This window comes from Fistularia commersonii, chromosome 7 (assembly GCF_037954325.1).
Source record: "Fistularia commersonii isolate RoL2024-O1a breed Wild chromosome 7, RoL_Fcom_v1.0, whole genome shotgun sequence".
In the NCBI taxonomy this organism is placed as follows: domain Eukaryota; kingdom Metazoa; phylum Chordata; class Actinopteri; order Syngnathiformes; family Fistulariidae; genus Fistularia; species Fistularia commersonii.
The window spans coordinates 7,680,628-7,707,216 of record NC_141290.1 but is presented as its reverse complement, the minus strand read 5'-3'; the positions used below and the strand labels follow the sequence as shown (position 1 = coordinate 7,707,216).

Here is a 26,589-nt window from a genome sequence, read left to right as displayed (position 1 = left end):
TATTTTATTTTATTTTATTGTTTATGGGGGATGGTTTGGACATGCACGGCAGAGCAGTTGTGGAGATCTGGCTGGAAGGATGCTGAAGTTGGAACTACTGTGCAGGAGGCCTGGAGGAAGACCAGAGAGGATAGGAAGTGAGCTGGTGTGAGCGAAGAAGATGCAGAGGAGAAAGTTTGATCGAAGAAGAAGATAATACATTATATCAGGTTTAAACTTTGGAAAGAATCGGCTGTACGTTGTGCTTTTTAATGATACTTTCCCTGCAAGTGAGTACCTCAGCTCTCCCCGGTCCTCCTCTTCTCGGCTCCGAGGGCGGGGCTTTTTAAGGCGCTCCCAAATATGGTCATGATACCCCTCCCGACGGCACCGCCCATATGAGCTAAGCGTGAAGCTGATTGGACGAAGCAGCTGTCACTCACGCGAGTCTCACAAGCCGTACATGGCCTCCCAAACGCCGTCAACGGTATCGGCTGCGGCAGCAGCCTCACACACGGCGGGATACAAACCCACATAGGGTAAGACGGAATTCCTCTTCTATCCTGATATTTCTCGAACAATTCTGACATTTCTTGTCATCGATACTTTGGTTTTCTTCTGCGCTGAATGGTCTTTGATTCGAACCGGGCCACCATGTTTGAAGAACTGCCGGGTTCTGCTCGGCTGGCTAGCAACCTCCGCCCATCCCGGCGTTAGCAACAATATTAACATTTAATTACAACATAAATATCTTGTTCATCCAAGAGTAAGCAACAGTATTGTTATATAAATACAACAAAAATATCTCGTTCATCCCGGAGTTGGCAACAATGTCATTATGTATTTACATTTAACAAACGCATCTGTTTATCCCAGAGTTAGCAAAGATATAATTTAAAATCAATTAATATATCTGTTCATCCCAGAGTTAGCGATAACCTCAGAATTGAAATCCAAACACGCTTGTTAATGCCAGCGTTAGCAACAATATTATAATTTAACTCAAACATACAGCACTGCTCATCCCAGAGTTAGCAACAGTATTATAATTTTAATCAAACAGTTTTCAGTTTAATATAACCTGCTCTGTAAAAGGGCGAAGCAGTGCATCTTTAGTGCCTCGATGACCCCTAACCTTTCACTGCCCTGCTCTTGCACTTAGATAAGCACCGAGGTCCTGAGATTGGGCTGATCTAAAGGTCACCACCTGAAATTGTTTTCTTTTCACACTTCTGCATTAGTTAATACATCAATATCAACCACTACCTGAATCATCCAGTTTGTTCAGTATGTTAAATGTTGCATTCTCAGTGTGCACAGGTGCCCGCTACAGACGCCGCAGATGTCTGCATTCAAACTTTTCCTGCTGAGGCACGGGGAGGGGAACTGGAATAAAGAGAACCGATTCTGCAGCTGGGTTGACCAGAAGCTAAGTGAAGATGGGGTGAAGGAGGCCCAGGACTGTGGCAAACTCCTGAAGGAACAGGGCTACAAGTTTGACATGGTGTTCACCTCCATATTGAGCCGCTCCATCCAGACGGCCTGGTTGGTACTCGAGGCCATGGGTCAGGAGTGGGTACCCGTGGTGAAGTCTTGGAGGCTGAATGAGCGCCACTACGGCGCCCTGATAGGTCTGAACCGAGCAGAGATGGCTCTTCAACACGGGGAGGAAAAGGTGAAATTGTGGAGACGGGGCTATGACATCAGCCCGCCCCCTATTGACGAATCTCACCCTTACTTTCTAGAAATCTATAATGACCGCAGGTACACCACTTGTGACGTAAAGAAAGAGAACCTCCCCAGAGCCGAGAGCCTGAAGGAGGTGTTGGACAGACTGCTGCCGTACTGGGATAGCACAGTAGTGCCAGAGATACAGAGAGGCCGCACTGTGCTCATCTCTGCCCATGGAAACAGCTGCAGGGCCCTGCTCAAACACCTGGAAGGTACGCTGCTTTCAACATCACACTGCCAGTGTCTCTCTTTGTCACATATTCTTTTGACCGTAACAGCGACGGCCGTTGCTCTTTCTGGTCTGCGGAGTCAGTGATTTCGGGCGGGTGTGAATTTCAGTTCCAGAAATGGAAGCTTGAACCTGCTCAGAAAGGCCAGTGAGTTTATGTTTCATTTCCCCGTTGCTGTTACATCCATGATGACTTCCTTACCTCAAGGAGTACGCTTCAGACCCTCGGCAGTGTCACACTTAACTAGTGTGGTTTCATAGTACATTTAAGTTAGTACTTTGAAATACAGTAATATCTTGACTTACGATCAGTGACTGAGCCCGTAACCCAATTTGCTGGTATAACAAATTAAGTTTCTACATTGAAATGAACTGAAACGCTTAATCTGTTCCCACTGTTTTTACATAATAAACAATGTATAAAAAAGTGATAAGACATAATAAAAGAATGTAAAGAAATTAACCGTTTTTTATAATTGCAGTTCCCTTTTTCATTTGGTGCTTGACCCCTTAACTTAATTTACCGGCTACACACTTAATGCTACAATGTGTTGCTAAATGTAACTTGCGCACTTTGCTCCCCTTTTTGGCTAAACTTCTTTTTGCGAAGGATTGAACCCAGCTCCTCTTTTCAAATGATCAAACTGTCCCTGGTCAGCTTTGAATGACTCTTCTATCTGCTGCTCCAAATCTTCTTTAAGGTGTCGTTCCTTCTTGCAGATGATGCTAACTGACACAATATCTCAGCAACAACAACCTCTCCATCTCGTCATGGACGGGTCCACAACACTCACATTGCGTTCATATTTTTCCATGATTTTAATTGTGTGGCGGGCGGCACTTCTGACCGTTTTAAACGTCACTTCACGTACAGCAGCCGACGCGTCGGGTGTCGAACGCTCATCCCGCTCGCTTAATACTCAGATCTCAGCTCGCATCACGACGGAAAAAAAAAGTCAACGGCGCATTGCCTCGTAAATTGGAAGATTCATAAGTTGAGATACTCTTAAGTCAAGGTTCTGATGCAGTAGACAGTGATCCTCATCCTGCACCACTAGTACACTATCATGCCAATGATCTCATGTGATATATGGACTATATCATTGATTGTATTACATCTGATTGACTATTTTAGCTGTATTCAAATGTCCTGGACAAGATAACAAAAGCGATTCTGTAGAAACATTGGCAGCAACACAAGCATTACTTGAATTAAACACTAAAGGCTAAAAGCACTCCACTAACAGTATATTGTTTCACACCACGTGGTTTCAAAGTGGTCACACTTTCACACACACACTCCGTCACACACTGATGGGGCGGAGCTGCAATGCTCGGAATCTCAGTCATACTGAAAATTGGGTTGATGTTGAAAGTCTGTGTTTGGAATTTAAATTTGAATGTAAAACCAGCAGGGCATCTGTTGAAATGGTCACCTCTCACAGTTGGACAGTGATAGTAGAAGTTTGATTATTTTGGATCGTGGGTCGTGAAGTACAAAGCTTAAAAATGAGAGCCTATCGATATTGCAAAGCAAGAGAGGAGTTATGGCATCTTGTTTGGCCGTCTGGAGTTCGATGTCAGGACGGTTAAAATGAATGTGTTGAATATAAAGGTGTTTGAAAGATAACAGAGAAATCACATCATTGTCTAATACCTGTTCACAGCTGAGTGGCATCGAACATTGCAATGTTGCCTTGTCAGCCAACATACTCATCAGTAGAACTCTGCTGTATGCCTGAAAAGCTTCTCATGCCTGATTAAAAACTGTTATCTCTCGTTCCTCTAGGTATATCGGATGGGGACATAGCCAACGTCACTTTACCCACAGGCATACCCGTCCTGCTGGAGCTGGATGCGAACCTCAGACCTGTGAAACCTCGGCAGCTGTTGGGCGACCAGGCTAAAATCAGTGCGGCCATAAAAAAGGTGGAGGATCAGGGAAAAGCCAAACCAAGCACCTAAAGGCTCTCCGCGATGAACGTTGTTGAAGTAAAAGGGAAAACAATCTCTTCGAAAAAGACTCTTTAGAAAATAAACATGGCATATTGTTGTTCTGGGCAATTTAGATGCAAGCTCCAGTGTCCCAGTGGCCTGGATCAGAAGAGACGTCGGAGTTCAAACTGGGGAAGCTCAGCAATGTACTGTAATAGTTTTGGCACTGGTTAGTATCATATTGTGTTTTCACTGAGGAATTTTTTTTCTGTCTTGAGCTATTTATCCCTGATTTAGATTATTGTGACCCTCAGGAAGTTCTTCATTTGCTAATTAATCAAGTTAACTTCGCAGAGAAACGATAATGTGTAGAAAAAGTTGCTATGCGACATCCGTTTTCAAATACAGAGGAAGAAAAAGGAGAGAAAATGCAGTGTTTTCTGAATGGTTGACACTTCAGAGTTATTTCGATGTTTTTTAATTAGTGCTTCTGGATTTGGTTTTGAGTCTGTTTCAACTTGAGGGAAAATCAGGGCTGTTTAAAGAACAACATTAATAGTATTTTGGCTGAATTGCCTTTGGAGGGACGTTACTACTTTGCAAGAAGAAAAATAAGCTCTGTGCTTGGTTTAATTTTAGAACCCAGACTAGAACTTGTGTACAAGTATGCACTCAATGTTTTTGTACTTTTGCGTTTGGGGAAAATGCAGCGAGCTACTGTTCAGGCATCCTCACTGGATCACGTGTTCTGTTTGTCGACACTTTGCTCATTGTGTTTGTTTTCTGCCCGCGTGCTGCTGTAGTATCATGTATTGTTTTGTTTTACTTATGAAAAAGACAGAAGTCGGAAAAACTGTGAAACAGTACGGCGTCCTAGACCCACCCATTCATCCGTTGGTGAAAGCCCCGAAGAGAAATCACCGGGTCCTCACACGGATGTTTTTAAAGCCCCTTTTTATAATTGTATCTTCCTTCGTCCTCCCAGACGAATGTCCTCTCCGCTGTTTGCACGCCTCACCGATTGCTTTGTCAAGTCTGCACTATCAAATACAGTCGAGCGGATATGTTGGGATTTCCTGTGTCAATAATGAAGGTTATTACTCAAAGTATAATTGTCGTGGTCTTTTATGTAACAGTCTATGGTTGGTTTCCTCTCGGGCTTTTTTCGGTCAGACCATCGTGCTGCTGCCAGCTCACAGCCACTCATCTTCACTTAGCCATGTTATCCCGTCAAACATATTCATTATTTAAACCAGTAAACCACCGTCATCCCATTTATAAGTTAAGGCCATTACGAAGTAGCAGCAAAAGCTACGAAGCTGCTACAAGCTAAATGAGTTTCATTTGCTGAGTCCAAACATTCTTGTTGTTTGGATGCGGATAAAGCGGAGGGAGCAGAAACCTGCTTGCATGCCATAGAAGGTCCAAGATGAGCGGCCCTCCATTATCGCAGCCATTCCTGAATTTTGGCCAAACCAGACGAGTGGAAATAGTGAGCAATTAGAATATCTCCTTGAATGCATTCCATGATGTTGCGTGAAGAGGTTTCAGTTGTGAACAAAATTAAGAAAAATTAAGATTAAGCTCCGGAGTTGGCATTCTTCATCCTGCAAGAGCTGCTTGAAAGTGCCTCTGGATCAGCTTGTGTATGTGATCAGCTTGTGCATCCATCCCTCCATCTACACCGTGCACAATTATTAGGCAAGTGATTATTTTGACCATATCATCATTTTATCCATCATTTCCAACTCCAAGATATATAAACTTGAAAGCTTATTGGATGTAATGTCTATCAGGTCATGTGTATTTGTCGAGATGAAAAGATGCAAATTAGCCGCCAAATATTTGAGAAGAATCAAACATGAAGCTACCAGGAAGCCATTATCCTCCAGCGCTGCCATATTCAACAACTGCAACCTACCTGGAGTGTCAAGAAGTACGAGGTGTTCAGTTCTCAGAGCCGTGGTCAAGGTAAGAAAGGCTGAAACCCGACCACCTCTGAACGAGACACATAGGTTGAAACGTCAACAATGGGCAGAGAAATATCTGAAGACAGATTTTTCAAAGGTTTTGTGGACTGATGAGATGAGAGTGACCCTTGATGGAGCAGATGGACGGGCCCGTGGTTGGATCAGTAACGGACACTGAGCTCCACTTCCACTCAAACGCCAGCAAGGTGGAGGTCAGGTACTGGTATGGGCGGGTATTAATAAAGATGGGCAAGTTGGACCTTTTTTCGGGGTTGAAAATTGAGTCTTTCAAGAAGACCTTGATTTTTATGCAAGACAACACTCCATCACATGCATCAACGTAGTCCACTGCGTGGCTTCAAGGCTAGTAAAGGCCTAAAAGATGAAAAACTTATGACACAACCCCCTTCTTCACCTGACTTAAACCCGATTGAGAATTTTGAGCCCTTTGTAAGAAGGAACTTTACAGTGAAGGTAAGCGGTACACCTTTCTGAACAGTGTCTGGGAGGCTGTGCTTGCAGCTGCACAAAAAGTTGATTCTGACCAGAAATGATGGTCCATTCACTTCCCGTGAATGGAAGGCTTGTGACTGCTACTGAAAAGAAGGGTGGCTATATTGGTCACTGAGGTTTTTTTTGTTTTTTTTTTTGACATTTCAGAAATGTTTCTTGGTAAATTTCGAGTTTGTTTATTATTCCCGCCTTAACAGGTGAAAATAAACAAGAGAGATGGGAAAATCTTCATTTAGTTTTACACTAATAGCTGCCTTATAATGGTGTAAGATAAGATAAGATATACTTTATCGTTCACCACAGGGGAAATCCCTTTTTCACAGCAGCATAACAGTTATAATGTCAATAGATAAATAAATATGAATATAATATATATATAAATATATGGTCAATGGCAGCCTTCTGCTTATGGTTCATCTATGATGGGTTAATTGCAGAGAACAAATTTTCTCCGCAGGGATTAATAAAGGATAAATTATTATTATTATTATTATAAATAGAGAGACAGTTAGATGGCAGAAGATAGCAAGACATCAATGTATAAATAGACAGCAGGGAGAACAACAACAGCAACAACATCATGGATAATAATGGACAACATAATGGAACAGTAAGGGTGAAAAATACACCAGAGCTAAATGACAGTAAAGAGTGACAAAAGCAATGACAAGAATAAAATAAATAAACAAAAATAGGCAGGGGGCATGCAGGCTGAGACCAACAAGGATAAGAAAAATAGCAGTTAGGGATGACATGTGAAGATATTCTCTCAAGAAAGCCAAAATTTCACTTTTACAACTTAAATGTTCAGGTTTGAGAGTTTGTTAACCATTTGGTTTGACCAAAAGCACTGAAGTTGCACAATAACAAAATCAATCCTCCAATACAACTTGCCTAATAACGGCGCAGGCAGTGTATATTTTTCTGTCTGCAAAGGACCCAAACTTGGGCTCAATGTTCTTGTGACCCCGTGGGGTTTGTTCCTGTATGATGTCCTGAAGACTTCCCATCCCCGCTAATCATCACGTAGGATCTACCAAGGCTGGGGGTCTTGGGGCCGAATCTACCAAATCCTAGGTGACTGAAGGATCATATTCAAGGCTTTTCAGTTAACGGTCTCTCCAACTTGACAAATATGGCTCCTGAATGCCTCTTCCAAGCCACTCCTCCGCACTGGCCAACCCAAGGGCGTTCAAAGGAGCGTTCAAGTACTTGATGACCAAGGCTGGAGAATACCTTGGCTGTTATTGGGCGAGAGGCAGGGCTCACCCTGGACTGGCCGTCATTAGCACGTTACATAGAGAATGATAGAGAAACCGGAGAACTCAGAAGTCAAAGTCAAAATCCGCTTTATGGTGAATTTCTCTTCACAGTGGGATGGAGAAGACGTATCTCACAATCCCATGGTGGCATGAAAAGAACAATATAATAATGGAGTGCAAATTAAACAGTAAAGTGCACCATTACATGAAGCAGTGAGCATTAAGCTATAAAGTGCACGCAGAGACAAACTCCTGGTGACAGAAATTAACGACATGAAGTGCATAAATATGTGTCATTCTATCTGTCTATCTATCTATCTATCTATCTATCTATCTATCTATCTATCTATCTATCTATCTATCTATCTATCTATCTATCTATCTATCTATCTATCTATCTATCTATCTATCTATCTATTTAGAGTATAACCAACACTTCTTCATTGTGTTGAGGGTGAGAAGAAGCAGAGCAGCCTTCGTCTGCAGGCTGAGCCTGGGTGGAGGGCGGGGTTTCTCCTGAGAATTATAACCCTCCGCTGGTCCTCCTTCTCCTGACTTCGAGCAGGAACACACCTCGGTCTCCAGGCCAGGTAGGAGCTGAACACGTCACCTGTGACGCGCCTTTTTTTTTTAACCCTTTCACTGATGCTATGAACAGGAACAGATTTGTTCGTGATGAGTAGATCATCACAGATAGAAACGGGTATTTTAAAATCGGACCAATCGACTGATCGGTCTACGCTGACACAGACGGCGCCTTCTCATTGTGAGGCCTTTGAAGAACCTGCGTGAATATGATCGGGGTCCCGTGGGTTTGGTTGGTTCCTCCTTAGATGGTGCTGGAGGTGAAGGTGATACAGGGTGAGGTTTATCTCATCACGGGCTGGAAATGTTCCATATATCATTTTTTTTTTTAAGGTGAAATCCACAACAGATTTGCCGCTCCAGACAGGTACCGCTATGTTCTGTGGGATTGCAAAGCTTGACTTCCTAAGATCCGAGGGTTCCCGAAGGTTTGGTAGGAGTGTTGAAAGTGAAGTCAAGTTGAATATGAGCCAAATCCAGCCATGGTTCTACAAAATCCGATGATCTTGTGATGCCGATTAGTGTCATCTGTCTCTGTGGCTGGAGGCTCCTCCACATGGTCAGCAGCAACTGTTAAGAAGAGGTCATTTGCCAAATATCACAGCTAGAATCACAAATTTACATGATATTTAATACAATTTTTATATTCTATTTAGTACATTTTATTTCGTAATTTTATCAATAGTAATTTTAATTTAATTTAATTTAATTTAATTTAATTTAATTTAATTTAATTTAATTTAATTTAACTTAATTTAATTTAATTTAACTTAATTTAATTTAATTTAATTTAATTTTTACATAAGTTAAGTTTTTAATATCCGCCAACAGTGAAATATTTGCTCCAGCCGGGTTTTTCCGTTTTCTGCCTTCAACTTGCTGTTTGGAAGTTGATTCATTGTGATCAGAGTGGAAATGAGTTATTCTTGGATTGGCGCTTGCGTCGCAGCAGATATTTGGTAGAGTAAACTTTGCTCCATCCATGGCCCTGCACCTCCAAGCTGGGACACCACGAACGCTGCCTGCGCACTTCCTTAAAAGGAGTCAGAGGGTGCCTCCGTCGACGGGATGCTCCCAGGCCAGGAGGAGACGGCCACTTAGCTTTGCTTTCTACATTCACTCATCCCCCTTGTTTCAAAAAGCATGTGTGTGTGTGTGTGTGTGTGTGTGTGTTCGACTACGCCTCAGAGATGTTCAGATAAAGCAAGGAAGCACCAACTTCCAATGAACCTTTTGGCTCCAGATCAGTTGTTTCCTCTTGTATCACATCCAGACATCCTCTCCGGGTCGTTGCCGTACGAGACGAAAGCTTCGGCGCTCAAACCAGGCACGGATCCGGCCCTCGTCTCCCCGGACGGGGCTCCACGCGAAGGTTCGAATCAGCAGCGGGTGCACGGCATCCTGATCGGGATCTTTTGCACATGTGACCATGTTTGGTCACGCAGAGTGCACGGCGGGGGCTCCTTGATTGATTGCATACCCTGCTCCGACGACTGTTTATCTGGACGTGTGTCGGGGCCCTTTTCTTATCTTGGTCCCTCGATCTGTCCCTTGCGTCGGGCCAAACCGTTAGCTAACAAAGCTAACATGATGATTTGAGCAAGACGATTATAGTGGTTCGGGATTAAATCCGACGTTAAACATCCAGGTGGACAGACTGTACAGAAATAGACATGTAGATTTAATAACAAAATAATCGTTTAAATATCAAACACAAGCGATCTAAACTTTTTAAAAAATAAAATCACAGATCAGCCTTTTAGTCGGAGACACCGGACACGTGACAGACCGCTTGTTGGTTGAACACACTCAGAGAGGCTGTTCCTCTGCAATCGAAATAGAGATAAACTGTAGATGTCCAGAAGAGGACGTTTTGACCAGGAGCCACTGTTTGGACAGCGTGTGTGAGAAAAATAGAGCGGCTCTCCTGGTGGACGTCTTAGATGTTCGTGGCATTTGAACATTGGTCCACTGACACTAGAACAGACCCTTCCAGTTGTTTTGAGTTTCAGCCGGGACGAACAGAGAGAAACTCGCGTCAGACGATGTTTTCGCCGTTTGTCTGGTCATACGGTAAAATAAATGGCGTCTTTCTTCTCCCACGTGAACGAGATCTCATTTCCAGCGGAGCACGACAACAGGTGGGGAACCACAAACGGCAAATCACAGGAGTAACTGCAGACATTGTTGAGAATAGTTTAAAATTTGGGGAAAAAAAATTAACAATGAAACTGGAGGGCGAGATTTTGCACATCATTTCAGACTTTTTTTGGAAATTGAAGGATTCTGGTGGAAAGTATATGGACTTTAAATACTCCTTTTGTTTGTCTTCGGTAAGTTACAAGCAAACGAAAACATCTGGAGAAATAGATTTCGGAGAGAACGGAGCAAACCAGGGACCTGACAGGCTGAGCTTTCTAGCTAATCACCGTCACTTGATAGTTCATTCATTCATTCATTCATTCATTCATGCATACAACTATTCGCCCTTCCATTCACAAATGGGAATGGTCTGCAGATCATTTTGTCTGCAAAGAAAATCTTTCTTGGTACAAATAATAGTTTTTTTCATTGGAACTTCCGGATCTTATTTTGAAAAATGACTGTTTCCGCCTTCGCCTTACGGCCGCACTGTTGCGCCATTTCACACATCAGCTACCACAAGCTAGCCCTTGAAAAAAATGAGCCGCAAACAAAAGTCACTGGGTAGCTTTTTCGGGAGGCAAACGACGAGACCACAGAAGCGTCGCAGACCGCCAGCAAAAAGAAAGATGCGTTTTAGACTGGATATATACGTAACACAATGCAAGCGTCACTGTCTCCTATCAGCCCCATTGGGACCATCTTGTAGCGGGGAAACAAGCCCAATGCTCCCACTGACTCTACATTATGGTGAATTGATGTTGTAATTGCCTAATACAAAGTGCCATCGATGTATTCAGATTAAATACTGTGAACTGACAATTTTCTTTTATTATTTGAACCCTCTAACTGTGGAAAAAAACTGGCACAAAAAAGGTTTGGGCCCGCTGTTCTATATGACGCGTGAATGAGTGAGTGAATGATCCGGGATAAACCCCGCCTCTCGCCCAATGTCGGCCGGGACAGGTTTTTTTCGAACCCTGAAATTCACGTTGTTGTTTCACATGCGCAGGGACAGGAGAAGAAACCTTCTGTCTGGGTGTCTGTAGAGGTTCTCAGTCATCCGGGCCGTGGTGAATTCTTGTCGAAATCTTCTCGTCGTGGCGACTGGCGAGACGTTTCAGCCCTCCGAAGGACAACAAGGAGATTTCGACAAGAGCTTCTGTCAAGTGATTGATTTTAAAGGGGACTTTGTACCGTCCTGGTAAAGATAGACGATCGGATGCTAGTTGGCATACAATCTATTTAAATTGCAGGTTCGAGGTTGAAGATGAGGCAGGGCACAGTGAGACTGAAGAGGAGGAGGAGGAGGAGGAGGAGGAGGAGGAGGGAGGTAGTAGGAGAAAGCGAGTGGAGCTGAGAGTCCAGCTTTGCCTTTTCTGGTAGTTGAAGTCGCTGAAAGAACAAGCAGGAATTTTCGATGCTGCAGAAGGCTGGCGATATAAACCAGACTGTGGAAGTTGACATATGTAGAGAGGAGAGACGCCGTTGTTGTTGGACGAAACTCCAGTGACCGACGAGGTAAACCAATGGGAACCGGCGTTCTGCCTCTGGTGTGACGGGGGTGTTTGAGTAGCCTTTAGACGTCCACACTCTTGCTTTTTAAGGTGCCGTTACATCTAATTTAGGTTTAATTGCAAAAGCATGACGTGAAGGTTCTCGCCAACCGACTTTTTGACCTCTGGGCTGACGGTGCGTTCATTGTCTTGCAGTAAGAAACCGTTTTTTTTTCTCCGCGATGGATGACGACTTTGACCGCCGCATGGAGCTGAGGAGGCAGAGGAGGGAGCAGATGCGTCTGGAGGCTGAACAGTGAGTGACCCCGCCACCGATGTGCACATGACGACGTGCGTGAACGAGTTCATTCAAGGGATTCAAAGTGCTTGATTATAAGTATAAGTTCCCTGCACGATGCCGTTGTCACTTTCCTGAGTTCCGACGTGAACACGACCACGCCCTGCTCCTGTTCTCATGAGCCGTTCCATCATATCCAGGTCCTCTCTGAACTAGAGGAACATCTTATAGTTATCTTAATATTCTCTCCTGTGTGTGGTTGTCTTTGCATGGATGCCTCTTGGGTTCACGAGACGATGTTGCAGGCGATGAGCCCAACTGCCTTCTCCTCTCATAAGCCCATCGGTCAGCCAGCTTAATATTCGGATGTGTCTCCCTCACCGTCTCCTCACCATCCCTGGATTTCTTCTCATGTAAACATAATTAGACTGTTCTAATGGCCTGGCTGATGTCCGTCCCGAGCGCCAACAACGAGATCTGCGTATCCTCAGTGGGAGATGAACACGTAGGTTCCACTGCAGGTCTCAAACGTCATCATTTGACAATTACAAACAAAAGATTGTGCTGAAACTAAGTTCTCACTGTAGAGCAATGAGAAGCCTTTGTATCCCGGGGAGTGGCTCCGGAGTTGTATGCTTCTTTACAGTTTCCGAGGAAGAGTTTTCCAAACTTTACGAAGGTTTCCGAAGAGCTTTCCAGACTTCATATGACACGGCTCAACACATTTTAGAATACTTTTCGGTTCCATGTCAGATTCTGCGTCATGTCAGAATGCCTATTAAAAGGCGCTTCTCATCAATGTTCTCACAGTCTCTGCAGCCCGGCCTGGCTTGTTGCCCCGTCCTGCAGCCTCTCAGCTGTGCTCTGCAGCCCCGGAGAAATGCTGCCGAGACACTGGAATGTTTTCACTGCCATTTTTATTTTACTCCAGATTGCCTTCGAATCTTGCCCGAACGAAGGCATGCCAAGTAGAATTAATCAGATTTTCCACGGGTCCGTTTTGTTTCTTGTCCCTCTGGTTAAATTGTCAAATTGACATTTGACAGATCCCTCACCACTTCTTTTGGGTGAGCGCTTGGATAAACGTTCCCCAGGGATTAATGCTTGAATTTAACTGTCACTTGAGGTTGCCTTCTTTTTCTTCTTCTTGTTCTTGTTCTTGTTGTTGTTGTTCTTCTTCTTGTTGTTGTTTTTGCTCTTCTTCTTCTTCTTCTTCGTCTTCTTCTTTTTCTTCTTTTTGTCTCATGCCAACTACCTTTATGTCCTCCTTCTCTCCATCCATGAATCTTCTCCTCAGTCTTCCTCTGGGCCTCCCTGGCAGCCCCAATCTCAGATCTTCACCATCCCTCCTCTGTACAAGTCCAAACCATCTCAGTATGTGTCACCATGTGTCGTACCTCTGATGGCTTCATTTCTGTTCTTGTACATCTTCATCACTCCCAAAGAGAACCTCAGCATCTTTATTTCTCGGACCTCCAGCTCTGCCTCTTGTCTTTTCCTCAGTTCCACTGTCTCTAAATCATACAGCATCGCTTGACCTGTCAACCATGTTGTTGTAGGAGCAAGAAGGTCAGAGGGAATCAACACCCTGCTTCATCAACAACAGCAACCTGGTGTTTGAAGGGAAGCTCGAAGACCAACTGAGGAGAAGACGGTTCAATGCCAGATGTGAGAGGACAAGGGCAACTCTGAACTCCACTCTATAATTCAGAAAATAAGGATACTTTTGCAAAGTCATCATGATGGAGATCACAGTAGATCCCAGGGAGTGTGTCCTCCCTTTGGACTGGCTTTGCTCGGTCACGTTTCTTGAGAAGAGCCTGGTGGAAGCTTGGATCAAGCCTTACCTGTTGTCCTTAAAGCCGTTGGAGATGCTAACACGTAACATTGTCATACATGGTCCTTATCAACGCTCATTATTACTTCTCCTGCCGCTTAGAGCCACAGCCGAGTGAGACTAGGCGAAGATGGAAGCGTCTTCAATCAACCAATCGTGTGATTTGGACCTGGCGATTTTAGAAAACCATCACAGTGTTGAGACAAACATCTAACCTCTATACAGAAAGGTCCAAGCCGGTCTCGTGCCATTGAAGTTCCACCAAACCATCTTCCGACTACCTTTTGGGCTGGGAAAAGGTGAAAGACACCATGAACTAATTTCTTTCTCATCCTCATCGACACGATATTTTCAGGTGCGCCTGGAAGAAACGTCACGACACGTGACCCTTGGAATCCACCCTGATTGCAGTTCCTCGCTGTCCTCCCACCTTGTCACCTGATGAGATGTTCTCCTGATCCCACATTGCGTTGGGAAACGGCTCGACTGGCTTTCACCCTCAGCTCACTCTCTCACTTTGGTAGATTGAGATGTATCTGCAGATCTTCACCCTCCCCACCGCTGTGCGATGTTCCAGGGTGGGTTTCACAAACGATGATGACGAAGAGGCGGCTCGGGAGCAGAGGAGACGTGCCAGGGAGGAGAAGAAGAAGATGAGGGACTTGGATGAGCCTGAAGCTGGCGAGAGAGATGAGACAAACGCAAACAGGTACCGTTCTGATTGAGGGAAAGACGTAACGGAGGAGGAAAGAATCTAGAATGTGTTCACCTCTTGTACAACAAGAGCTACCGCTGTATAGCACCACAATGAAGATGACCCCTGCTTTGAGCATACAATGTCTGTGGTGGACTCTGGTCATCCAACAGTTGGACTCAAGAACGTGGATGTGGGTCATCTGAAGTTGCAGTCATTCATTATCAATGCCATATCCTGCAATACCATATCCTCAGGGTCGCAGTGAAGCTGGAGCCTATCAGGGTTCGCCTTGGACCGGTCAGTCACAGGACCATGTATAGAGACATACAATGATTCACCCTCTAGTTCTTCTTTTCCTTTCGGCTGCCCCCTTCAGAGGTCGCCACTGCGAATCTGCCTCCTCCATCTAACCCTATTCTCTGGATCCTCTTCTCTCACTTCATGTCCTCTTTCGTTACATCCATAGCTCTTCTCTTTGGTCTTCCTCTGATCCTCCTGTTTGGCAGCTCCAACCCCATTATCCTTCTACCAACATATTCACTCGCCCTCCTCTGCACAGACCAAACTATCTCAACCCGATCTCTCTGACTTTACCACCCACCGACTCATTCCTGATCCTTTCCATCCTCGTCACTCCCAAAGAAAACCTCAGCATTTTCATTTCTGCTACTTCCAGTTCTGCTTCCTGTCTTTTCTCCAACGCCACTGTCTCCAGACCATACGGCATCACTGGTCTCACCACCTTCTTGTACATTCTGGCCAATCACCACTTATCACCACTGACACTTTTCTAGACCCATTCCAACCTGCGTGAACCCCGTTTCTTCACTTCTTTTCCACACTCTCCATTGATCTGGACTGTTGAGCTTAGATACTTGAAATCCTTCACCTTCTCGATCTCCTCTCCCTGTAGCCTCACCCTTCCACTTGGGTTACTCTTATTCACACGCCATATATAGACATACAACATTTGCCCCTTCTTCACAAGTCATATAGACATTCACATGTTCTAAGGGGACAAAACACCATTCAGCCTCTCATTCCCAAGCAATATTGGGACATACAACCATTCAGCCTCTCATTCAGTCGTCCTGTAGAGTCAAACAGCACGTCACCCTTTCATTCACATGTCTTTTAGACGTACAACTACTCACCCTCTGATTCAAACATCTAGACCATATAGGGTCCTCCTGCATGTTTTCGGACTGTGGGTTGAACCCAGAGAACCCCAAAGAACCCAACTCAGACACGAGGAGAACGTGGAGACCCCACAAAGACAGGCCCCCCTGTGGGAATCCAACCAGGGACCTTCTTGCTGCTAAGCAGAAGTGCTAACCACTGCGCCAGGGTGCGAAGTTGAACTTCCAGCAGTATTCCAGTGCGCGTCTGGAGTTTAAACTTATGGTATCTTCTACATACTTACAGCGTGACGGAGACGGAATCCTCTTCCACCAACCCTGCCGGAGGTCTTGATGACGACCAGGCTCTGCTGGAGCGCCTGGCCAAGAGGGAAGAGCGCAGGCAGAAGAGAATGAAGGAAGCAATGGAGAGACAGAAGGAGCTCGACTCCACCATGGACGCCACCAACGGAGCAGGAGGCACGCTGCAGGACCAGACCTCCATCTGCTCCGGTGGGCAGCAACATGCAGAGTTAGAGGAGGAGGCTGGAGCTAGTGACTCCTGGAGGAAAGAGGAAGAAGACAAGAAGAAGGAGAAGGAGGTGAGATGCGTTCTGTTTGATGGTGTCCCTCAACGTCCTTGCACCTCCTTACCTCCGCAACAGTTGCTCCTAGTGGTCCCCAATGCCGGGCTGAACCTCAGAGAACTTCAGGCTTGGCCTTCAAACCCAAATTTCTGTCCACCTTACTGTTGAATTTAATCCTTCACTTCTTTTGCAGGAGGATGAAGGGATGAAAGATGCAGAAGGAGGAGGAGACATCGAGAGGAACGACGTGACCGAAGAGTCCCAGCCCGGAGTCGGCGAGGAGGCGGAGGAGAAGCAGCAGGAAGGAATGGAAGAGAAGCTTAGGCTACAAGAGGAGGCTGAGAAAAAGCTCCAGGAGGAGGAAGAGAGGCGGCGCAGAGAGGAAGAAGAAAGACAGAAAAAGGAAATGGAGGAGAAGCTGAAAAGAGAAGAAGAGGAGAAACGTCGCAGGGAAATGGAGGAAAAGAAGAAAAACGAAGAGCTGGAGAAGCAGAGAAAGGAGATGGAGGAGAGGCTGAGAAGAGAGGAGGAGGAGAAACAGAAAAGAGAGAGGGAGGAGGCAGAAAGGCAAAGGAAGGAGATGGAGGACAAGAAGAAGAAAGAGGAAGAGGAGAAACGAAAGACGGAAATGGAGGAGAGGAGAAAAAAGGAGGAGGAGGAAAATCAGAGGAAAAAGGAACTGGAAGAAAAGAAGAAGAAAGAGGCAGAGGAGAAAAAGAGAGAGGAGGCCGAGAGACAAAAGAAGAAGAAAGAGGAGGTACGGATCTTTCAATGTACGCTGGTGTGTAACCGCATCCCAAATGATGATACCAATTCACTCATTCATCTGGAGATAAAGAGTCTTACCTGAGATCCAGGTGACTCATTCATCCATCTGCAGATGGAGTGAGTCTCACCCGTCCTTCACAAGGACGGGTGATTCATTGGTTCATCGGACGGTGCTCTGCGGCGTCTCTGCTTTTCTTTCATTGTACCTTCTGAATTTCACCCACGTGTCTGTTTTCTCCCGTGAAAAGGAAGAAAAGCCGAAGAGGTTCGGATTCAAAGACAAGGTGAGTCGGTTCAGGGAACCGAGAACCCCGGAGGAACAGACTTTTTCCTGACGTCTCACCTTCTTCTCGTTTTCTAAGGGCGAACCGGCCAAGCAGAACGGAGCTCTGGCTGAGAATAAATTCAAGAAGATGGAGAAGACATCAAGGTAAGGCTCCTCAGACTGAACCTCGGAGAAGCTCTGAACCGTCGCAGTCTGAGGTGTCGGATCGACGGGGACTTCCTTTCTTGTTGGATTTTTGTCGACAACTTGAATCATTACCGGGAGAATTTCAGATTGAATCAGCCGTGGTGCAGGGGTTACCTCAACCCCCTCACAGGGAAGGAGAGGGTGAATGTGGTATGTCCCTATGAGTAGGTGTCTTCTCTGTCTATAGTTGCATGACCGTCATCTCCACCACCTTCAAACTTCCCCAATAGTCCACCTGCACTGGGGGGAGGCAACCACTGCTACGGCCCAAAAAAAAAAAAATTTGTCAGTTCAGACTCAAGATCCTGTTCAATGTCTAAGGAGTGTGTGTTTCTCCCTCTCATGACACCAGAGACAACACGGCCTCCTCCAAAGCAGATGATGTACAGCAGCAGGAGGCCGAGCGAAAGCTGCAGGAGCTCAAGCGTCGGCGGAACGACGCGGAGAGCGAGGAGATGGAGAAGATGAAACAGAAGCAGCAGAACGCCGAGGCGGAGCTGGAGGAGCTGAAGAGGAAGAGAGAGGAGAGGAGGAAGGTCATGGATGAGGAGGAGAAACAGAAGAAACAGGAAATCGAGGACAAGAAAAACAAAGAACAGGTGAGGGTGCACGTTCTGTGATAGAGTTTGGGATGTTAGTGCTTTATTTACTCGTAATGAACCGATGGGTAACAGCAGATGATACTTTTTCAACAGGAGGAGAGGAAGAGGATGAAGGAGGAGATAGAGAGGAGAAGGGCGGAGGCTGCGGAGAAGAAGAAGCAGAAAGAGAACGAGTCAAACAAGGCCTCCTTCACTATCAGCCCAAAAGGCTCGTCCAAGGTAAGAACAACATTTGGACGTCTTGAAGTACCACACAATCGAGCAAGAATGAGCAAATCTGAAGTGGAGGAGATTCTGTTTACTCCATAAATGGGACAAACAACAACAACCGGCCCTGCAGAAGACTAGAGGTCCGCTCCTTCACTGGCCCACTGTCTGCTCCTTTTATGGGATGGAGTAGAGGGAGCATCCATTATGGATCCTCTCCCATGTGGACATGATAGAGGAGAGCAGTGGTTGGTGCTTCTGCTTCACAGACATGTGAATGTGTCAATGGTTGTAGGTCTCAAAAGAACATATGAAGGACAGCGTCAATAGTTGTATGTTTAAATGACGTGAGAGGGTCAATAGTTGTATGCCTCTACATGTGACCCTGTGATCGAGCCGCCCATGCCGAACCCCGCTTCTCACCCATTGGCAAGACTTGGCATCTGAGGAGGAATGTGTCGATGTAATGGATGGGGTATGGACCCAATTGCAACACCAAGATTCCGCACCAACAGAGAGAGAGTTCAAAAGAACTTTACTGAGGCTCATGGCAGCGGATGAACCGTTCACATCAGCAGGTGAATCGAAGACACGCAGTAGGACACTGGGGTTCCTGAAGTCCGATGGGACAGGAAAACAATCTGGCAACTAGACGGACCGGAGCGAAGACTTTTAGGTCCACACTATTTGCTTCCTTGGACGGCAGCTGTGAGTCCATGTGGACCAAATCGGCTGATGAGTTGGGCCACTGGGAAAAGCCCCGAGAGCCGTGACTGTAGACCTTCATGCATGTGATTCCTGGACAGAATTCAGGGACAAAGTGTTCACAAACACACCACTCTTACTTTTCCAGTTGGTCATCATGGGCACAAAAAGACAGCTGGGATCGACTAAATTGGTTCAGAAGTTGTTGGGTGTTTATCTGCGTGAAAATATTTTAACTTCTAAAACCCTGTTTCGTGCAGATCGGCGAGAAGGCAGAGTTCTTGAGCAAATCGGCTCATAAAAGGTGAGAGGGAAACGGCACTTCTGGATAAACTAGATCGATAGATCTTTGAGTCTTACCAGTGTCCCCACTGCGGTTCCATCACGCAGCCCGGCAAGCAGAGCTACACACTCTCCAATGGTCTCCAAGATAGGCAACAGGCTTGAGCAGTATACATCTGCGCTCCAGGTGAGACTTCCCGGCATCGTGCCGTCATCTCCGGTCACTCGCTTTCGCGTCTTCCTGTAGAAAGTGTTCATCTGGATCCTATTTCTCGGCAGGGGAGCAAAGAAGTGAAGTCGGCCAAGTCCCCTGTGGCGGACATACCGTCTGGAGGTGCGCGCAGCATCAAGAGCATGTGGGAGAAAGGCAACATCGGCGGGTCCTCCGATGGCTCAGCCCCTGCGCAAAAGGTTAGGGACAGATGTGCAGAAACATTTGTGAACACATCATTCATTTTTTTATTTTCGTCCCCAGGATATGTCCGGTATCAGTAAAGGAGGTGTCGCCGGACGTGTCAACAGTTGGATGGCAAAGCCTGCAGAGGCAGAGAAGACAACGGCAGCAGCAGCAGCCCCACCACAAGCAGCGGACGCAAAGCCAGCGGTAAGGCCTCTAAATCCCCGTCTTGAAAGCTATTGTAAATAAGACACCGGTGTGACTTCGGTGGACTAATCCCCTGATATTCTGTTCATGCTAACGTCCTCATTTGCAAATCAACATGCCGGTCTTTTGTTGGCCGCCGACGGTACACTTGGGCTCTACTCTGGGGCCGGACACCGTTCTCCAGAGGCCAGTGACACCACATGGATGTTTTGGTAACAGCAGCCTCCTGGCGTGCCCTCTGTTCAGCAATGCTTATCAAAGCATACATCTTTTGGGAGAATGTCCAATTAGTTGCAGCTTTAAGCTCAAATTCCTCCTTCTTTTGTTGACACATGACAGATTCCATATGGACTTCAGCTGATCTAAATATTTTAACTGCAGCCTGGGAAATTTGTAAGATGTTTACATGGGTGTAACTTCTACAGAAACACCGTTGGGTGTGAATACCCTTCAGGAAAATGCACGATATAGTCTCATCCTGTTTCCCAGCACTGGCTAAACAACAGTAGCAAAAAGGGGAAAGGGGGGGGTCTAACATCGTTATTCTCTCTTGAATCCTTGAGGTCGGGTTTTGGCTGCACACTGTGTCCCCGTGTCAAAGCGGGGCCCCAGCTGTTGGTCCCGCCGCGTCTTTTGAGAACATTGCGCCGTGTCCACGTGCGATTGTCCGGTCGCCATGTGTGACATTGTTCTGACGCCGAATTTACGAGCGAGATATCTTTAGTGTAAAATGTCTTGGGTGAAGAGGAATAACCTCTTACTCATGCAGCAAACCCACCCCCCACCAACAGGAACCGCAGGAGAAGCAGTGCTTGCTTTAGCCCCTTTTGTGTGTTTACTATTTGGATCTACGTCTCTCCCAGCTGTCCTCTCCCACTATAAAAGGAGCTTCGCCACTTCACACTGCAACTACCACTAATAATACCATTAATATTGCTGCTACCAAAATTCTACCATTAATACCATAATTAAAACAAATATTACAGCAACCGCTAATACCAGAACTATCACTGATAGTACAGCTACTGCTAATACTACATCTTACATTAACACCGTAACTAACAATACCATTAATATGAGTGCTACCAAAAATCCTCCAACTACCGTTAATAATATAATGACAACTAATCCTACCATTGATAAAATAACTGCCACTTACGCTACCATTAATCTCTCAGCTACCGCTAATACAACTACGGTCAATAATACAGCAAGCACTAATGCTACAGCTGCCAGTAATGCTATAGTTACCACTAATAGCATAGCAACCACTAATAATACAACTCCCACTAATTCTAAACCTGCCACCAATAGAGAGGTTAAATATAGGGTGGCAATATGTGTAATTGATGTACTTGAATACTTGTTTTTATCATCACTGCTTTCAACCAGAGGTAAGGAGTAACAATGCTGTGTGATGTGCAGCTGTACCCGTGTGTGTGTGTGTGTGTGTGTGTGTGTGCCTGGGAGTCCTTTTTTAATTATCTCGAAACGGAGGGTTTGGTGTTTGCGTAGGGGCAAATGACACAAGCGAAACCAAGATAATCTATAAATAAAATCACATCACAATGTCGTCAGTCAAACTTTCACCTAGCTGCGTGTGTATAGGACTGTCTCAGAAAATTAGAATTTTGTGATAAAGTTCTTTATCTTCTGTAATGTAATTACAAAAACAAAAATGTCATACATTCCGGATTCATTCCAACTGAAATATTGCAAGCCTTTTATTATTTTAATATTGCTGATTATGGCTTACATCTGAAGAAAACTCAAAAATCCTATCTCAAAATATTAGAATATCGTGAAAAAGTAATTTTTCTTTTTTTTTTTAATTGCATTACAGAAGATAAAGAACTTAATCAAAATATTCTAATTTTCTGCGACAGTCCTGTATGAGTGTCTGTGAGACACAAAGCATTATAGCATTTTGAACATGATTAAAATAAGGAATTGCATTTATATGGCAGAGGGGAATAATTCACCCTCATACATCTCCAGTTGGAACTAGTTTCTTGAGAAGAAACTGGCCATCGAAGGGTCAAATATTCAGAACTAGTACACAAAGTTCCTCAATTCAAGCACATATGGAAAAGTAGAAACATTTCTGGGTGTGTGAGATGAAGGCTGAGGTGCAAGTTCTCGAGCTCATTCCACCTGAGAGAAGATGCTGCCCAGACAACCTTCTCATTCTGTGTCCGTCAAGGATGTGAAACCAGGTGACGGCAGCAACAAGCGCGTCATGTGGGAGACTAAGAAGGGCTCCGCTGCCGCCAAGGTGACACACACACACACGCACACACACACACAGACAAGGCTGAATGCGCACACATACCTGGACCAACACAGAAACAGACACACCAATAGACACACACAGCCACATAGAAGCAGCCACACAAACGGACACACAATGACAGAAGCAGACACACACTCATAAACTCACTCACACACACACACACACACACACACACACACACACAAACGGACATACATGTATGTGCACACATACCCGCACCCACACACAGACAAGCACACGCAACCAGAAAAAGACAGACAAGAACACACACTCACAGAAACCGACACCAACAAATACACAGTGACACTGATACACACACACACACACACACACACACACAGCCGCACTCAGACGCTCAAGCAACAGACACATACAGCCACACCTACTCACATGCACAAAACCGCAAAAAATAAACACACTGATAGGCACACACACACTGACCAACACTAACAAACAGACACACTCACAGAAACACACACACACACACACACACACACACACACACACACACACACACACACTCACAAAGTTTCATATCTGCAGCCTAATCATGACAATCAGGGGAGTCTCTTGAGAATTGTTTTTGATGTATCTGACTAATGGTGCTAAAGATGCGTCAACACACACACACACACACACACACACACACACACACACACACACACACACACACACACACACATACTGATCTGGAGTCTGCAGGGTAAGATTAGGAAGCATCTTGATTTATATTTGTGAGACAGCAATTGAAGATAAGACCTATTTAAGTCATAAGTCATCCAGAACATCCAATTAGACATTTACCAGCGGTGCCGTGGTTGGCGCTTCCTCCTCACAGCGAGAAGGTCCCTGGTTGGATTCCGACAGGGGGGCTTCCAGTGTCTCCATGAAGTTCCTCCGGGTTCCTCCCACAGCCCAAACACATGCAGGAGGTTCATTAGGGACATTTAAGTGTCCAGATGTGTGAATGAGTAGGTGAATGGCTGTATGTCTCAATAGGACACATGAATGAGAAAGGAAATCAAAAAAGCAGCTGTTGAAGAAGTACTACATATGCTGTGTTTACACACGTTCATGACCGCTCTCCCACCGTTCTCCTCAGGTGTCTGCTGGAAGAGGCAGGTCGGGCAACTAAGGTGAGCTCCCTTATTGACGAACACTGTGAGAACCCACAACACCCTCCGTGAGCGCAGCGAGATGTGTTTGAGCACCTCCACTTTGTGCAGCTTCACTCCCTTGCTTTCGAACAGTTCCAAAAAATGTCCGAAAGCCAATTTGGCTCCAAGAAGTAGCCTCATTTTAGTTGTGCATTCCCACAGGCCATAAGGGACAAGGGAAGGGGTCGGTTTGAAGCAAACGTCTGCAATGTGCGCCTTAACTTTCACAATGTAAAACAAACCACCATAGAGGAAGAAAAGGAAGACAGCGCGGACAACATGGAGGTGGAAGCTGCCACAGCGTTCGGGGAAAAATAACAATGGACTATCAGACGGTTGAAGTGTTTTGATTTTCTCCCAACGGTTAGCAGTTAGCTAACTCAGGACTTATTTTGTCCAAAATGTTGACGTTCCTCTGCGAGCCCTGGAAACCCCTCCATTTCGCTCCATTTCTCACTGCTTCTGTCCATTTTCACCCGAGAAAACAGCTGAGCAGTGACCACAGAAGGTTTTGAAAATGGCGCTCTGCAAGTCGTATCTGGTAATGGGCGTTACATGTAACATGAATTCCTATGGGACTGTAAAAAGACCCTGCCTTGGAGTAGGAGTTGAGATGTTCTAGGCGCTGAGGTCCATGGTACCTGGTTCCTCTGCTGTCTGAATGCTGCCTGAAAATGTCCCAGGACATTCAAAACAGCGAGAAAGGGGCTAACCACCAAGTTGGAAGAGAGTAGGTGGCTAAAAGCTAAAGGCTAGCTTGCTCAGAGGTTGTTGTTTCCATGAAAAAGGGGAGTGTAACAGTCGAAGCATACAAAAGGGGATATTTTGACCCAAAGTTTACCCAAAGCATACCTCTAGTACACCGGGCAGATAGGAGCTGGGAGATACATTTACCGGTGAATTCAAGTACATGACGGGACGCTTGTTTGTTAAGACAGAGACCGGTCCAGCAGCAGGAGAAAGTTTAGAGGTGTGTGTCCTTCAGAGAGTGTTGCGGTCAAGAGACAGCTCACCGGTGATTTATGGCCCTGGGGTTTCATCGCCGGTCCAGCCCATCAAGATGGCTTTGTGCCATCCAATCTGTTCGCAGTAAATCAAACCCCTGCTGGAGATGTTTGGCCACCGGTTCTACTCCGAAGCACTGAGGTCTATATTTAACACGCACACACACACACACACACCCTGACCTTGTTTCCCGGTATAAAGCACCTCCAGCCCTGCATATGCGTTTACTCAGGGCGAAGTTCACCCGATGCCACCTGGGCTGTCCAACGCTCCTCTGGCGGCCGGCAGTCCCTTCGGCGTGCCAGAGGGCAGCTGCTGAATTTTCACATTACGGCTGACCACTGAGCGGGATTATCAGGCGTTCAGGGAGCAAATCTGCCTCCATCCCCCCGGCTTATTCACTCAGCCGTAGATGTTTAAATCGTCCCGCTGGAAAAAAAAAGCCACATTACCCTCTGACATCAAGCCCCCTGCAGGGGCCGGGTGATAAAATAGGGATGGCAAAGTGTTTGTGGAGTATCAGCTACGGCCTTAAATAGTGATCGCCGTCTGAAACCTCCCCTCAGAAATAGAATGGGAAGGAATGAAGTAAAGGGCAGATGACAGCGTTACGCCTTTTGGCTACAAAGAGAAGCGTCATGGGTGTCGACAGAGAGGCCGGGGTCTGAAATAAACACTCGGACAATATACCAACACAGAGCGTTGGATGGCAGTACTCCGCAAACGGACGTCGCCGTGCTGTTCTGAATAAAACATGCACTAACAGATCCTTGACGTGTCCACTCTCTCCACCAGATCCCGACTTGTTGACCTACCAGCTTTACCTGATCAAATATGAGACTCCGCTGCAGAAAACACACCCGTTTCCCAGCAGCGCGCCTACAGTCTGCCTCAAGGTTTCACCAGCGAGAGGAGGGTCCGATCAGAGCTCAGGACGGGTGACCCTCTGGGACGTCCACATCGACACATGTTACTTTTATATGAAACAAGACTTGAACTGAAGGTTTTAAAGTAGTGACAACACGGGGGCTCGTGGCACAAAATCCCCGATAAATTCTCCTTTAGACATAAGAGACCTCGATGGTCATCTCTTTCATCTGAAGTAGTCCAGCGTCAGCCCCGTTCACCCTTGTTCGCATGCTCCGACGTCACACCGCTTTCAAAGCACAACGAGTGTCTCCTCCTTCTCCATGATGCCCAGCTTGGATGTTTTACCTCACGCAGTATATTCAGTCATTAGTGTTTAGCGCTTCTGCTGATTAGAAAGCACAAACCCGTCGCACCCCCTCGGCTTCTTTGACGTGCAGGCACTGATTGGGGTGACTATACTGAGCAAAGTCAACTAGTGTGATCGGTTGGTATCACTTTCTTCCAAGAAATGGGTTTATAGGTATCGTAAATGACCATGCCGCTGTCCACAACTTCAAGATGGATGAGAATGTGACAGCAGATTGAGATGAGTTTAACATTAATGACCCTTTCCCCTCTGATATGAAATAATGTAGTGACAAGGTCACGCCAAAAAAAGGTCACCTAAGGGGTCTACAGTATGTTTTGTGGAGTAACCAAGAGTACTACTAATGCTATTCTCAGCACAACTGCGAGTGACAAAGTTTGACGTACAAGCCTAAATGTGGGCTAATTGAACTGCCACGTTGGTACAAAATCCAGTTTTCCTAACATTGTGACAGCTCGGTTGCCGGTAACGCTTTAATGGCAATCGTTTAAAACGATTGTAACCCTGTTTTAAGTTTCATCCAACCAACCAACCAACCAACCAATCAAAAGCAGTCTATCAACCCCTTCATTGTTAGAATCTGGTACCAATGGATCACCACCTCAGACAAACGATGAACTTGTGAATCTGTCAACCCCCGACGACCAAAAGGCACTGATGTAAAAGCAGCAGAGGATGGTGGGAGAACTTGTTCATGCGATGAATGAAAAAGATACCCGGGCCTCCTCTCAGCGAGTCAAGCACCGAGTGAATCCTTTCCAAGATCAGAATGTTTCGCTACCACTCATTCCTTTGCTTGTATGTTTGAAGTTATTGTTTGTAGTTGTTTTGTTTCAGCAATAAAATGATAAAAAATCTCTTCTGCTTTGCATCCTTGA

The 26,589-nt window shown here is 45.6% G+C and overlaps 2 protein-coding genes across 7 annotated transcripts; both read left to right on the top strand.

Annotated features, from left to right (window-relative positions):
- Positions 1 to 61: 61 nt before the first annotated feature.
- bpgm (2,3-bisphosphoglycerate mutase) lies at positions 62 to 4,975 on the top strand. Its single transcript, XM_086149486.1, has 3 exons — positions 62 to 518; positions 1,291 to 1,922; positions 3,729 to 4,975. Exons 2-3 carry the CDS (start codon positions 1,322 to 1,324, stop codon positions 3,902 to 3,904), a joined length of 777 nt encoding a protein of 258 aa, XP_086005612.1. The 5' UTR covers positions 62 to 518; positions 1,291 to 1,321; the 3' UTR covers positions 3,905 to 4,975.
- Positions 4,976 to 8,186: 3,211 nt separating this feature from the next.
- LOC147232563 (uncharacterized) lies at positions 8,187 to 26,568 on the top strand. 6 transcript variants are annotated; one of them, XM_086149481.1, is made up of 16 exons: positions 8,187 to 8,209; positions 12,059 to 12,158; positions 14,555 to 14,686; positions 16,100 to 16,394; positions 16,573 to 17,136; positions 17,396 to 17,431; positions 17,510 to 17,577; positions 17,972 to 18,218; positions 18,315 to 18,440; positions 19,394 to 19,437; positions 19,524 to 19,602; positions 19,695 to 19,826; positions 19,891 to 20,019; positions 22,223 to 22,294; positions 23,415 to 23,448; positions 25,270 to 26,568. In XM_086149481.1, exons 2-15 carry the CDS (start codon positions 12,085 to 12,087, stop codon positions 23,445 to 23,447), a joined length of 2,031 nt encoding a protein of 676 aa, XP_086005607.1. In that variant the 5' UTR covers positions 8,187 to 8,209; positions 12,059 to 12,084; the 3' UTR covers position 23,448; positions 25,270 to 26,568. The 6 variants fall into 6 exon arrangements, with proteins under 6 accessions (XP_086005607.1, XP_086005610.1, XP_086005611.1 ...); XM_086149480.1 differs by lacking the exon at positions 8,187 to 8,209 and adding an exon at positions 11,707 to 11,867; XM_086149482.1 differs by lacking the exon at positions 8,187 to 8,209 and adding an exon at positions 11,707 to 11,953.
- The last annotated feature ends 21 nt before the right edge of the window (positions 26,569 to 26,589 follow it).

Excerpts from the sequence above, each read along its gene's own strand:
- bpgm (XM_086149486.1), top strand. The coding sequence starts at position 1,322 with ATGTCTGCATTCAAACTTTTCCTGCTGAGGCACGGGGAGGGGAACTGG. Across the intron at positions 1,923-3,728 it reads CCTGCTCAAACACCTGGAAG|GTATATCGGATGGGGACATA; the intron begins GTACGCTGCTTT and ends TCGTTCCTCTAG.
- LOC147232563 (XM_086149481.1), top strand. The coding sequence starts at position 12,085 with ATGGATGACGACTTTGACCGCCGCATGGAGCTGAGGAGGCAGAGGAGG. Across the intron at positions 14,687-16,099 it reads GATGAGACAAACGCAAACAG|CGTGACGGAGACGGAATCCT; the intron begins GTACCGTTCTGA and ends ACATACTTACAG. Across the intron at positions 22,295-23,414 it reads AGGGCTCCGCTGCCGCCAAG|GTGTCTGCTGGAAGAGGCAG; the intron begins GTGACACACACA and ends CGTTCTCCTCAG.